The 14,831-nt window shown below is 45.4% G+C and overlaps 2 protein-coding genes across 2 annotated transcripts; both read left to right on the forward strand.

Annotated features, from left to right (window-relative positions):
- Positions 1-277: 277 nt before the first annotated feature.
- On the forward strand, positions 278-1,599 carry SNRPF (small nuclear ribonucleoprotein polypeptide F). Its single transcript, XM_042889559.1, has 4 exons — positions 278-377; positions 498-623; positions 802-866; positions 1,482-1,599. The coding sequence occupies exons 1-4, from the start codon at positions 375-377 to the stop codon at positions 1,546-1,548; spliced, it is 261 nt and encodes an 86-aa protein (XP_042745493.1). The 5' UTR covers positions 278-374; the 3' UTR covers positions 1,549-1,599.
- A 5,203-nt stretch (positions 1,600-6,802) lies between these two features.
- Positions 6,803-13,587, forward strand: AMDHD1 (amidohydrolase domain containing 1). Its single transcript, XM_042889558.1, has 9 exons — positions 6,803-7,006; positions 7,210-7,316; positions 7,472-7,536; positions 8,146-8,423; positions 9,937-10,162; positions 11,102-11,226; positions 12,106-12,199; positions 12,603-12,763; positions 13,248-13,587. Exons 1-9 carry the CDS (start codon positions 6,870-6,872, stop codon positions 13,360-13,362), a joined length of 1,308 nt encoding a protein of 435 aa, XP_042745492.1. The 5' UTR covers positions 6,803-6,869; the 3' UTR covers positions 13,363-13,587.
- Positions 13,588-14,831: the final 1,244 nt, after the last annotated feature.

Raw genomic sequence — 14,831 nt, forward strand, 5'->3', positions numbered from 1 at the left:
GCACAGGACCGCGCCGGCACCGCCCGACCACCACAGACGGCACCGCCGCGCGGACGGCGCGCGAGATGGTGGAACGGCTCGCAGCACGGCTATTGGCTGTAGATGAACGGGGTGGGGAATCCAGCCGAACCAATGAGAGCGAGCTCGCAGCCCCGTCGAACCAATGGACGGCCTCGCTTTTCCCTTCGCGCGCCGTGGCGGCGTAGCCAATCGCAAAGGCGGCGCAGCGGGGCGAGAGGTCAGAGATCGGCGCGGCGCCCCGGAAGTGGAAGCCGGCGCTGCGCTACCTTCCATTCTCTCGCAGCCCGCGGCGCGCACGAGGTGTTCCCGCGTGGGCCTGCGTTTCTCGGGCCGCCGCCGCGCGCCCCGTCGCCATGGTGAGGGTGGCGCTCGCGCGGCGCGGCTCGGCGCGGGGCGGGCAGGGGGCGGCGCGGGGGCGGTGGCCGTTGTTAACGGTTGGGAGGGGCGGGCGGTGCTGACCCGCGTTCTCCCCGCAGAGCCTGCCCCTCAACCCAAAGCCCTTCCTCAACGGGCTGACGGGAAAACCGGTGATGGTGAAGCTGAAGTGGGGGATGGAGTACAAGGGCTACCTCGTCTCCGTTGACGGCTACATGAACATGCAGGTGAGGCACGGCGAGAGAGAGGAGAGGGAGGGACCTGGGCCCTGGGCGCTGCTTGCTGGTGGGGGAAAAGCAGGGCGCTTCTGGGCTGCCCTCAGGTCCGTGTGGCCGGAATTGTTGTGAGTGAAAGTGGCCGTGAGGCTCCCGTTGATGTAATCTTTGTGCTGGTTTTCGTTCCAAGCTTGCGAACACAGAAGAGTATATCGATGGTGCGCTGTCTGGACACCTGGGGGAAGTTTTGATAAGGTAAACGTGGTGTCTGAACAGGGGAGTGGGGTCTTCTAAGTCTTGTGTTACTGCTTCTGTTAAAGCTTGTGGATCTAGGAGCTGTGCTTCTTGTCTGTACTGGAGTGCTAAACGTCACTGTAACTTGTGTGAAGGCTATGGGCTGTAACCTTTAAGCTGGGATCCCTTCTGAGGAGAGAAATAGATAGTTTCAGAAAGAAAAAGTATTTAAAGAAGTATTTATGATCCCTTTCTCAGGTAACTAAACACCTTAGTTCTCCAGCTTATTGCAGGTCTGTAAATCCTCTTGGCAGTAGTAGAATGTATTAGGATGCATGAGTTATTGTTGCAGCTGCTGAAAACATTGTGTGCGTGGAAATAACGCTTGGCCATGGCTGTTAATCCACATGAAACACTTTCTTGTACATCACTGTTAACTGCCTACTGCTTTCATAAACTTGTCTTGTATTTGCAGTGAATCTTTATGGAAAAGCTGAACAATGTCAACAGCAGCCATTTTTTGCACAGGTCTTGAGTGTTGCCAGGTTGCAGTCAAGTAGGAAAATGCTTAAAGCAGTGTATTTGTGAGGGAAACGAAGGCATTTCAACTAAGGGAACTCTTGATTCTATTTACAGGTGCAATAATGTTTTGTACATCAGAGGTGTGGAAGAAGAGGAAGAAGATGGAGAAATGAGAGAATGATGTTTTGTATGTCTGGAAATAAAGTTTTTTCTTTTTTTTTCTTTTCCACAACTTTGTAATCAGGTGTTATTTTTGTTGTTCTTGTATTTTACTATGGGAGAAGTTCACTCTTAAAAAGGTCTATGGTGAGACCTTAAAAAGGTCTTATTGATGTCCAGAAAAAAATGCTGGAAGAATAGGTAATGCTTTCAACTTTAAACTGAAAGTCTTTGAGTGAAAACAAAGTATGAAACAAAAAAAAAAAAGAAAAAACACTACACAACTAAAACTTGTAATTATTAGGCAATTTCTTTCAAGGGAAGCACTGGAATTTAAATGGTTCCCACAATGAATTAAATCTTTTAAGGTGTGTTCTCTAAGACAAAATAGATGGCTCACTCTCATATCGCCTCAGTGTGGATCAGTGTCAGAACTCTGCTGTTGCATGGCTGTGCTGTGGTGCAGACTCGCCTACAGTAGAAGATAAAGAACTTTGTGTCTTTAGCATGTAACTCACAGCTACAATGACAACAGAAGAGTCCAGGAGTAGACTGAGGATGCTGCAAGAATAGAATCAAAGGCAGGAGAATCTTGTGTAGTCTTCATGACTAATATCCATACACAAAGACTCTCAGCAGCTATAAAGATTCGTGAATTTCAGTGGCACTCATAGAGTTAAAACACCCTGTGAATTGGGAATGCCTGATCTCAGTCTGCTATATTATGAAAAAAAATAAATTATGAAAAGTAACAACAACCCACTCTTAGTTATCAGTCATCCAGAACACAATAAAGTTTTGGCAGGAACGCAGTAACTTTCTCAAATGTTAAGAGCAATCATTGACATTAACAGAAGCTGTTCCTTGCCTATCAGCATTTCCTGATGCAAACCATTGCTTTGCTAATGCTGCTAGTCAGAGCCTCCCCATGTGAGGAATCTACCTGCAGCTGTAGGTTGGAGAGGCATTCTGCAAGCCAGAACGCAAATGGCTATACCTCATGGATTTGTTGTGTGTAACTTTGTCCCTTCTTGTCAATGACTGCTTGTCATATACATCTGTTGTCAAATACAGATGTATATTTTCCATTTGCAGATGGAGAAAATAGAGCAAAAGCAGGCAGTGACCCAGCTATGGAGGTAAAACTCTGGGACAGAACATGAAACCTGCTCCTGTATCAGTGTGGTTCACTGAACTGTGAGCAAGCCACTGCAACTGAGCTTCAGTTTACTAAGAAGTGGAAATGATACTTAAGGCCCTTCTCAAGGTTTTGAAGTGAAAAAGGCCCAATTCTGTTGAAGAAATCTCATATTCCCATTAGGAAAAGAGCTGATTAAGCTAAAGCCAGTACTAGCAGAATAGATCAGTGCTTTTAAATTGGAGCTGGGCTTAGGACACCTCAAAACATGTAGAGCAAATGTGTTCCTAAATATTTTCAGTAGCAGGAATGAGAGGCAAAACAATATCTGGTTTATGATACAGTATGCACAGTTGAACACATACGATGCAGAATGAGGCCTTTCCCATGTTGCCATTGATAATGTCAGCAGTGTAAGTATTAGGGCAGGTTGGGACTCAGCAGCCAGCTGCTTCTCTTACTGAGAGCTGCTCCTCTGCTCGTAGAGTATGTGGGGCTGGGATGAGCTGCGTGAAGTATGATCTTAGCACTTCATCAGCAAGCGGTGCCATCATTGTGATAACATCTGCATGATAGTGTTAGCTTTTCAGAATAACTGGGAAGCTCTAATGTATGCTGGGCAGGACTGAACTGCTGTGCTGAGCTTCACCACAGTGTGCTGTGCTGCATGCTTGACATGTCGGCTCGTGCTGTTGCTGTTAATTTCTGTTTTCATACATATGGTGATACTGCTGGGGAAAGCCAAAATAAGCAGCGGGAACTCCTGAAAGCAGTACAGCACCATCTTCCACTTCTCTTGCTCATTTTTTGCACGCCTGGTGAGGGAGAATGCTCTGAAGGAAGACACACGTTGCTTTGTGGTCCAGCACTTGAGCCAACATACCCATCTGTTTCTGCTATATGGGAATATGTGTATGCACTTCAGTGTTGCAAGTGTTATACATTGATCCCTTTTCTAAACGAAAAGAGGATATCTAAAGACTACTGCCACAAAGGCAATTGAGGGACCACCTGGTTAGAAATAAATTCCACTTGCCGACGGGGGATTACTGGAGCCCTATTGCTCACTGTGTCTGAAGAGAGAATTATAGAACCACAGAATCACCCGAGTTAAAAGGGACCCACGGAGATCATCAAAGGCGTCAAGGTTGGAGGCTGCCTGGGCTCCAGCGACCACGCCCTGGTTGAGTTTGTGATCTCAAGCGATGTGGGCCTGGCAAAGAGCAGGACCAGGACACTGAACTTTAGAAGAGCAGACTTCAAGCTACTCAATGGATTGCTGGCCAAGATCCCCTGGCGCGCTGCCCTCAAAGACAAGGATGTTGAGGAGAGCTGGCGGCTCTTCAAAGATGCCCTCCTGGAAGCACAAGAGGTCTCCATTCCTCTGAATAAGAAAGTGGGCAGGCGAGGTAGGAAACCGGCTTGGCTCAGCAAGGACCTGCTGAGAGAACTGAGGGCGAAGAAAGGGGTGTACAAGCTCTGGAAACAAGGCTGTGTCACCTGGGAAGAGTACAGGAATGCCGTCCGGACTTGCAGACGTGGGATCAGGGAAGCCAAGGCGCAGGCAGAACTGAACTTGGCAAGGGACGTGAAAAACAATAAGAAAACCTTCTACAGGTACATTGCCCAGAAGAGACAGGCCAAAATGGGCGTACCTACTTTGGTAAATTTAAAAGGAGAACTGGCTTCAACAGATGAAGAGAAAGCTGAGGTGCTGAATGAGTTCTTCACCTCGGTCTTCACTGGTGGCCAGGATTCTAGTCTTTTTCACGTTCCTGAACCCTGCATCCCCAAACCTCTATGTGGGGACCAAGGAGGTAAATCCCTCCCCACTGTAAGGGCAGAGCAAGTCCAAGAGTGCCTCCTTAGACTGAATGAATACAAGTCTATGGGGCCGGATGGCGTGCATCCCAGGGTCCTGAAGGAGCTGGCTGAGGTGGTTGCCGAGCCGCTCTCCATCATATTTGAGAAGTCGTGGCTGTCAGGTGAGGTCCCGAACGACTGGAGGAAGGGTCATGTCACTCCCATATACAAGAAGGGGAGCAGGGAGGACCCGGGGAACTACAGGCCGGTGAGTCTCACCTCCGTGCCTGGGAAGATCATGGAACAGATCCTCCTGGACAACATGCTCGGTCACATAAAGAATGAGCATGTGATCCGAGACAGCCAGCACAGCTTCACCAAAGGAAGGTCATGCCTAACTAATCTTGTGGCCTTCTATGATGGAGTGACGGCATTGGTGGACGAAGGGAAGGCGACCGATGTCATTTACCTGGACCTGAGCAAGGCCTTTGACATGGTCCCCCACCACATCCTCATCTCCAAATTGGAGGGAAGTGGATTTGATGGGTGGACGACCCGATGGATAAGCAATTGGTTGAAAGGCCGCAGACAGAGGGTGGTGGTCAATGGCTCTATGTCCAGGTGGAGGCCGGTAACAAGTGGTGTCCCCCAAGGGTCTGTCTTGGGACCGGTGCTCTTTAACATCTTTATTAATGACATCGATGAGGGAATTGAGTGCACCCTCAGCAAGTTTGCTGACGACACCAAGCTGAGTGGTGCGGTTGATACGGTGGAAGGAAGGGATGCCATTCAGAGGGACCTCGACAGGCTGGAGGGCTGGGCTCGGGTGAACCTGATGAGGTTCAACACAGCAAAGTGCAAGGTTTTGCATTTGGGCCGGAAGAACCCCAGGCACCTGTACAGGCTGGGAGGAGTGGTCCTTGAGAGCAGCTCGGCAGAGAAGGACCTGGGGGTCCTGATGGACGAGAGACTGAACATGAGCCAGCAGTGCGCTCTGGCAGCTCGAAAGGCAAATGGGATCCTGGGCTCCATCAGGAGAGGGGTGGTCAGCAGGGACAGGGAGGTGATTGTCCCTCTCTACTCGGCTCTTGTGAGGCCCCATCTGGAGTACTGTGTCCAGGTGTGGAGCCCTCAGTACAAGAAAGACATTGAGATTTTGGAAAGGGTCCAGAGGAGGGCAACTAAGATGATCAGGGGGCTGGAGCACCTCCCCTATGAGGACAGGCTGAGGGAGTTGGGCTTGTTCAGCCTGGAGAAGAGAAGGCTGCGGGGTGACCTCATTGCAGCCTATCAATACCCGAAGGGAACCTACACCCAGGAGGGGAGTAAACTCTTCAAAAGGGCTGATAACAGCAGGACTAGGGGAAATGGATCCAAGTTGAAGGAGGGAAGATTTAGGTTGGATGTTAGGGGGAAGTTCTTTACTAGGAGAGTGGTTAGGCCCTGGAACGGGCTGCCCAGGGAGGTTGTGGATGCCCCGTCCTTGGATGTGTTTAAGGCCAGGTTGGACGGGGTCCTGGGCAACCTGATCTGAATGTGTATGTTTGGTGGCCCTGCTAGGCAGGGGGGTTGGAACTACATGATCCTTGGGGTCCCTTCCAACCCGGGTGATTCTGTGATTCTGTGATCATTAAGTCCAACTCCTGGCTCCACACAGGACCACCCACAAATCACACACTCAGTCTGAGAATGTTGTCCAAATGCTCCTTCAACTCCGGCAGCTTGGAGCCGCGCACTGCCCTGGGCATTCTGTTCTGCGCCCACCGCCTCCTGCTGAAGAGCCATTCCCACTCGACCCGCCCCTCCCCTGCACAGCTCCGTGCCGTTCCCTCGGGCCCTGTCGCTGTCACGCAGAGCAGGGCTCAGCGCCGCCCCTCCGCTCCCTGTGAGGAGTTGCAGCCGCCATCAGGCCTCCTCTCAGCTCCTCTGCTCTGCTCTGAGCTAACTAGGGAAGCTCAGCCGCTTTCATGCGCTTTGTCCTGCGTGCCATTCAGCACCTTCGTAGCCCTGCGCTGGACACTATGGAGTGTCTAGAAGAAAACTGAACATCCGTATTTGCTCCCTAGTTTTCCCATCCCTAACTCTGCAGGGGGCAGCAGACTCTAACCGACCTTTTGATCACTGATTAGGACAACCAGTGTCTGCCCCGGTAAAGGAACGCCGCCTGGGTGCCTGGAGCACCGCGAGGCATTACGTTCCCGTGGGGCTGGGACGCGGCCGTGCTAAGCACACCATTCGGAAATTCTCCATTCCATTGTGGGGTTTTGCTGCCCACCTCCAGGGCAGCCCCGGCTGGACAGGAGGGCTTACGCCCCGCCCCGGGGGACTTTGAGCTGAGCGGCAGGCTGCCCTCCTCTCCGACCACCATTTGTGCCAGCGGAGGCATCGTGCTGTCTGCGGCCATGGCGGGCGAGTACCGGTTGCTGCTGGCAAATGCCCGGCAACTGGTGCTGGTGTGCGGCAACGGCGAGCAGTACTTGCTGCGGGAGGGCATGGCGAGGCTGGACGTGCTGCACGATGCCAGCCTGGTAGTGGGGCTGTGAGTGCTGTGAGGAGGGCCGGGAGGAAGCAGAGCGTCCCTGGGTCAGCGCTGGGGCTTAGGTCTGGGTTTGGAGGTGCATCAGTGATATTCTCCAGACCCTGCCCTGGGTTGGAGAGCTGGTGCCTCAGGTGCTCTGCCAGCGGCTCGAAGCTTAATTCGATATCATGCTCAGGCCTTTGTGTGTTTCCTCCTGTTTGCAGAGATGGTTATATAAAAGCCGTGGGCCCGGCAGATGCTATCCACCGCCGCTTTGCAGGAGCAACGTTTGAAAGTCAAATTGACTGCACTGGGAAGTGCGTATTGCCAGGTGGGTGTGTTATGCCTTACTGTTGTCATACAGGAGGTCTGCAAGCCTGAGGGGCTTTGTAGGGAGCTTCTGCTTTGTTAAACTTGTTTGCATGCTCCCACAGCTCTGTCACACAGCTAAATAACAGGAGTGTATGTATGCTGTGTTTCCTTTAGGCCTGGTGGATGCGCATACACATCCTGTGTGGGCTGGTGATAGGGTGCATGAGTTTGCAATGAAGGTAACAGCGTGCAATCACAGAGCTGGGGTTTACCTTCCCTCCCCCCCCCCCTACTTCCACCCCCCTGTTTTTAAAAACTGAATGCATGACCCTTTCTTCTTTCCAGTGACATTTCTTTTGTAGAAAATGGTATAATTTCTGTCAGGTAATCTAATAAAGGGAGGAGGAGTGATGTCTGAGGACTGCAGGCTGTGAGAGCACTGTGAATGTAGCTTTTGCAGCCAGGCTGAGTGTGTCTTGACTCCTGGCACTCCTTGTGCCAGGAGTGTCAGTTTCTGTTACCATTTTCATCTTAAAGTCTTTTTTTTCCTTCTTGTTTTTCTACATAGAGGAGTCTTTAAGAAGTAGGTTTTCCCCTTAGGTTCAGAGGGAAATAAATCTTCACAGGAATTTTTAATGCAGCTCTTTACATCATTTCTTTGCTCAGGTGGAGGGGACAGATAGAAGAGGAGGGAGGGTGAATTAAAGGGGATTTGTTTTTCCTCTTTCTGTCTATCACTGCAAAGAGACCTCAGGGCACTTTCCAGAATCTCTGGGATAGAAAATTCACATTTAATGGCTAATTTTAGGTGTGTGGTGGGTGTTTTTCTGCCCCTTTTTTTCCCCAAGCTGGCAGGTGCTTCCTATATGGAAATCCACCAGGCTGGAGGAGGAATACATTTCACTGTGGAACACACCCGGAAGGCCACAGAAGAAGAGCTGTTCACTACTTTCAAACACCGACTTGAACGCATGTGCAGAGCAGGATCTACTTTGGTTGAGTGCAAGAGTGGATATGGCTTGAACTTAGAAACAGAACTCAAAATGCTGAGAGTGATTGAACGTGCTAGGCAGGCCATGGATATGGGCATTTCTTCAACTTACTGTGGAGCTCATTCTGTGCCAAAGTAATATAGCTTATTTTTTCTTGCTATTTTTGTTACTGTTTTGCATTGAAATTTGGCTGTTATTTTGAGAAAAACAACTTCTGACTAACCCTCCTAAAATATAACAGAGTATATTCAAAGCTATACATCTGTGTTACCCAGTTTGGGTCTTCTTAAATCCCCTTTTTTTCATTCATGTGGTCATGTCCAGAATATTTTACTTGGATTTTCTATGACCCATCAAACTTAGATTCTGCCTCAGGCATTTATTCTGGCCAGGAGGAATTTTGCAGCTCTTCCCTAATCTGAGACCTGAGTGTTCAGAGCACAGGCCCTCTGCTGGCTCATGAATGTTTGGGAGAGTTACATACTGAGGGAAGCATCATGAATTGGTGAGCTCAAGTTTTCAGATCTTTATTTCCTTCAGCCTTAGTAACAGTGCAGGATCTCAAGGGAGCATGTTCCCCATGGATTTGGGGCTGGAAAGTGCTCTTTTTAAGGATTCAGGTGCAAATAAGATTATGAGTTTGTTCCCCAGAATGTGAGATCAAGACTTAATGTTTCCCTCTGTTTTGTCTTGGCTCTGGTTCTAATCTTTACATTCAAATTACTCCAAAGACTGCTGAGCCTAAATTAAAAGAGGGAGAAGGCTTGACATGAGCTCAAGCAACCCAGATTGTTTCAGTAAGAGGTGAACAAAGGAAGGGCAGTGTGCCAGGTTTTACTGTGCTTTGTGACTGTGCAACTGTGTTCATAAATCAGAATAGAATGTGAGTTCTTGAATTTACTGCCACTGTAAAAGTGAAAACTCACCCACATAGAAGCTCGTCATGATTTTACAGTGCCTGAAATGAGGATAGAGATGTCACCGATATTTAGCTGCAGTATGTCACTTATCTTTAGATCTTAAAATTGCAGAATACTAACTTTAATTTTGGGGTTGTTAATTCTTTCAGAGGCATTTACTCTCCTGGGTTATCTTTGTGTAATTGAGGGTTCATAAATGATTCTGACATTGGCAGATCTAATCTCAGGAGCTCTGTCTGATTTAGAAATGGTTACCTAGTTATTACTCTGAATGATATCATCAGAGGAGGAGATAATGATTTGTGCTACATGTACCCTTTGAGCTTTGATGTTTGCATAAAAATATTGCATGAATATAATTTTAAAATTTAAATAATTATTTACATATTTTAAATAGTTATATGTTAGGATACAATATAAGTAGATCAGACTATATGGATAGGAACGCTGAAGTTTTGGTTCGTAAATGTCCCGTGTCTTGGTTAGCATCCAAAGAAATCAGCCTTATAAAAACAAATTGTAATATTATCTTAATATTCTTGAAATGGAAAGTAAGTCATGTTTGGATCTATGTAAGTTACAGTGCTTTTGTTTTTTAATTTGAAGGTTGAATGATTTGTATTTGCATTATTTTCTCAATAATTTAGCAGTTGCATTTATGGTTTGAATGTCTGCCAAGCTTCAAAGTTGTTTTTTTTAAGGCTCTGTAACATTTTCTTTCCCTTAGAGGGAAAACTGCTACTGAAGCCACAGATGACATTATTAATAACCAGCTCCCTAAACTGAAAGAACTCCAACAAAGTGGTGAAATACATGTTAACAATATAGATGTGTTCTGTGAGAAGGGAGTGTTTGATCTGGATTCTACCAGGAGAATTCTTCAAGCTGGAAAAGATACAGGTTTACAGCTTAACTTCCATGGTGATGAACTCCATCCGATGAAATCTGCAGAGGTACTTCTATCTTAACGTACACTGAAGCCACTTTTTGGTTTTGCTTTGCTTTTCTGATACTTGAATCTGTGAATTAATTTCAATTTTCACAGCCAGTTTTTTTCCTAAGATTTTGCAAAGTCCATCATTCATAGGTAGTAGGAAAGTGCAGCCGTTGTGCAATTTTGGAGTGAAGGACATGGAGAGAAATATTGACTTCTGTGACTAACATGCACTGCCTAATCAAATATTGACTTTGCTCATCTTCCACATGCGATATGGATGGGGAACCCAGTGGATATATATGAACACAAAGATGACAAAAGCACAGTTTATATACAACTTGGAAAATGCTTTTTCTTTTAGAGTGTGTCTAGCCCTAGCAAGTTGTACAGTAAGCACACCTAGAGCACGGGTTTAGTCTAGTGTGGGATCAAGGTTATTTTTTAAAGACAGTCTGTCTGATTCAATGTTTTGCCATCATTTAAAGAATTCTTCTTTGCTGTGGGATAGCTATTCTTGTCTTTTTTAAAAAAAGATTTTAAAATCTTTTTTTTTTTCATTATATAAAGCCTTTTTGCTGCTTCCCTACAGGAAGAAGCAGACACATTATTTGTTCAGCAGCCAGTGCCAGACCTATCACTCTATTTCTTCTGCTTACTTTGTGGGCAGGAGTTAGTAATGATTTTATTCATAGCAGTCCCATAGTTTGCAAGTTCATCTGTTAGAAATGCCACTGAAGGTGTACTGCCAGTCTGTACTTAATATCTTAATGAGCTGTGATTAGCTTTTCATGCAGCAAATTAGAAAGTATCTTGTCTGCATTTCATTGGTTCTTTCAGGCATTCTTTATGATCTTTCTATTAGTAAATTTCACATTAATAATGAATTGTCTATTCCAGTTGCTTGATGACCACTGAATTAACTCTTAACAGTGAGTAATGTTGACTATTCTCTCAGCTTGGAGCTGAGCTAGGAGCCCAAGCTATCAGCCACCTAGAAGAAGTTAGTGATGAAGGAATCGCAGCAATGGCAAAAGCTAAGTGTGCAGCTGTCCTTCTGCCAACCACTGCCTACATGCTAAGGTAAGGCCACTAGATTAGAGGAATCAAAAAACCCCACGGTCCTGGTTCTGGCCTCTGGTAATACCAAGTGTAAGCTTGTATCTATCCATTGATGAGCAGGATGGATCAGTGAAGACCATCACAAAGAGCTGAACAAACCTCTTCATTTCTTACTTCTGGTACACATCCTTAAAAATGAGGCAACATTGGGTAGTGGTTACTCAGTTGGTCAAGGTACTTTCTAACTGCCAGGTGACATTCATAATGTAAGTGAATGTTTGGAGGTCAGATTGATGAAGCTGAATTGCTGTGCTACCTTGAAGTTACACCACCGCAGTGAGATATGTATATAGATATCGATGGGGGAATGGGCTTTTATGAAGCAGCTCACCATAGCAATTGTTTGCATTAACATTGCTAAGTGAGAGAAATCCAACATATACAAATGAAATTCACAGCCTCAAGTTCCTGTTCTGAATTACCAGCAGAACTGGGATGAGACAGACTATTGCATTGGTTATGCCACTGCTCGTGTTGGCAAGCCTTCCTTCGAAGCTATACAGATCAGAAAATTACTTCTTTGAGAAATGAAGATTTTCACCATGTAAATCCTGAAGTGGCTGAGGCCTGGATAAACACCAGCATTTCATTGGCCTGCAGCCTGGTGCTTGATAGTGTCTTTTGTCACGTGCTGTTACTGCGGAAACAGTGGACCACAGTTCCATTTGTGTTATCCATAGGATGATTGGTAGCCAAGAGGAGAATTTGGCCTTTCATTTCCAAATGGATTGATGTAACTGAATGCATTAATTTAGCCAAACTGAGTGATGACTTTTGCTTTTGTAATTCATCATGTAATAACTAAGTGAATGGTACTGACAAGCGTCTTTTGCCCACTAGACTGAAGCAACCTCAAGCCAGAAAAATGTTAGATGAAGGAGTTATTGTTGCTCTTGGCAGTGATTTTAATCCTAACGCATACTGTTTTTCAATGGTAAGCGATCCCTAATACTTACAAGAACATGAAATACCAAAATTTTCTGCTAGTACAGCTTGTGTATAGATCTTACATGCCTAAAACATTCTTCATATCCACAAAGAGAGCTGCATGCCCAGCTTAGAGTTTTGATCCTGCCTGTTTATGTGGGGTGGTACTATTTGCCAGAAGTTCTTGAAATTTGAAGGGGTTTGATTTTTCAAATGCACCAAGAGTCTTAGAAAACAAGCTTGCAAGTTCCCGATTTCACATTTCTCATGTTGGAATTGGCAAGATTTACATTGTGCAGCACAACTCCATTTGTTGCTTGAGGTGGGAGGACAGTGCTTTGGGATTTGACACATAAACAGTTTTATTTGCATATTGGTAACTCCCATTTTCTCCTTAATTTTTCCATTAGCCTATGGTGATGCATCTGGCTTGTGTAAACATGAAGATGTCAATGAATGAAGCCCTAGCAGCTGCCACCATTAATGCAGCTTACGCTCTGGGAAAATCAGACACACATGGTTCCATAGAGATTGGCAAGCAGGGGGATCTTGTTATTATAAATTCATCAAGGTATGTTTTCTATTGTTGTTTGTAATGTGATTTAACATAAGGGACTTAGGTTTTCACTGTGTCATGGAGAGTGGAGAGGTTAATGTATTCCTTGGGCTTCAGAAGTTACTTTCATCTATAAAAGGGGACACTGATAACATTTTATATCCACTTTCATTTCCTTTAATCATTCTAGTGGAGGATAAGGCCTAAGACTTTTAGGGTTAATATTATAAGCAACATATGCCTAATTACAAATTATTTGAAGATAACACTTGCTTATTTGTGGAAGGAATTCTGCTGTACTGTACTCTACTTGTACATGACTTATTGTATTCATGCAACAAGTGATCAACATGTAAACATGGAATTCTGAATTGTTATCAACATGGCATAGAGCTTTCCCATGGTTAAATCAAATATGTTATAACTGACAGAAATACTAGGTGTGTGACATGCTTTTGTGCAAGTATGGATATTCTTAAACATCTCGTTGTCTTTTTAGGTGGGAGCACTTGATATACCAGTTTGGGGGACATCAAACATTGATCGACTATGTTATAATTAAAGGAAAAGTTGTCTATAAAAATGACAGCTGTGATATGATGAGCAGTTACTGAAAGAAGACAATCATTTACATGGATTATTTCAAAGCAACAGACAAATCAGATTTGTATTTACTAGTAAATTGTTTCACTGCTTATTTTGCCACCCATTTTATTCAAATGAACTTTATCAAGCAAAAAAAACCCCAAACCATCAATTAGATCTATTTGAATTAAGACAGTTTCCTGAATATTTCAATCTGTAAAATTTGAGATAAATAAATAAAACCACAAAACCAATGACTTCTGAATGAAGAAAGAAGTTTGGGTCCAGGTAAGACATGGAAGTGCAGTGTTATGTAACCTGTAGCCTAGGGCTGGGGTCTCAGGCATGCATGTTTGGAATGGCTTTGGCAATACTGGGAGACCACAGCACCTTGAAGAAACTTTCATAGCTCCCAGGTCTGCTGAGTCTTGAACTGAGCAGAAAGCAGGAATCACTGACCTGGTAGGAAGCACAGTGTCTTACCTTTCTGAGAAGTGAAGTCTCTTGGTTTCTGCAGACTTCTGCAGAAAATCAGTGGGGACCAACAAGGTATCTCTTAGCAGCTGAACTGCAACATCCTGCCACATTTAGGATCTCATAGCAGGCATTAGAAACAGGAGGGGAAAATGCAATGTACAGCACTCACTGCATTGCTGAAAGTTTGAGTGCAGTGTAGGAGAGGGAATGAAATAAGATCCACTAAACCTTAGAGATTACTCCTGCAGGCAGTTAGTGCATTGAGGTTATGGTCTGGTGAGTACAGCCAGGCTCTGAAAATACCAGCCACACTGAAATCTAAAAGATGACCTGCAGTCTCATATAGATGCTCCAACAAACCACCACCTGAGCTCATTTATTTTAGGCTGAATCTGAAGTGACATGAGACTCATTTGTCTGTATGTGCTTGTGATGACCAGTTAAGTATAATAACTCTCACTAAGACCAATTAGGAACTTCAGAGCTTGGTTTTTTTTTTCCCAAAGCTCTCTCCTCTCCCTCTCTCTCTCCTCTCTCAATTATTACACTTTTGTGAGCTTGTACCATCCTCTGGGGATGTGGTATGTGGAAAGAAGATAACACAGCTTTGGAGTTTAACCTGTTACATTGTTCTAAGCAGAGAATCTTGGATAGGGAGGGTCTCTGTGCATACTGGCTGAAGCTCTTCTTCAGCTTTTCAAGTGGAAGGTGGCTATAGAAACAAAAACACTTACCTTTCTTAAGAAAAAAGTCATTAAACTATACCTGATAAGCATGAAGAGCTTTGCATCAAAGAATGTGCCGTCAACAATAGCATCTGACCTGGACTGGGGGCAGAGCTATTAGTGAAGCAGACCCTCAATGAAGGACTGTAGTCTCGTTCTGGTAGGAGCTTTATCATGCCCTTCTGATCTCCCTGAGCCATGGGGTTATTAACATACAAAATGTAAGCCACACGTCTTTGTTCACATTTGGTTTTCCTTGCATTCATGCTGCTTGGGTGCTGTTTCCCACATCTGAG

The sequence above is a fragment of the Lagopus leucura genome, unplaced genomic scaffold, assembly GCF_019238085.1.
Source record: "Lagopus leucura isolate 7727_CA_CO unplaced genomic scaffold, USGS_WTPT01 Super-Scaffold_100159, whole genome shotgun sequence".
Classification (NCBI taxonomy): domain Eukaryota; kingdom Metazoa; phylum Chordata; class Aves; order Galliformes; family Phasianidae; genus Lagopus; species Lagopus leucura.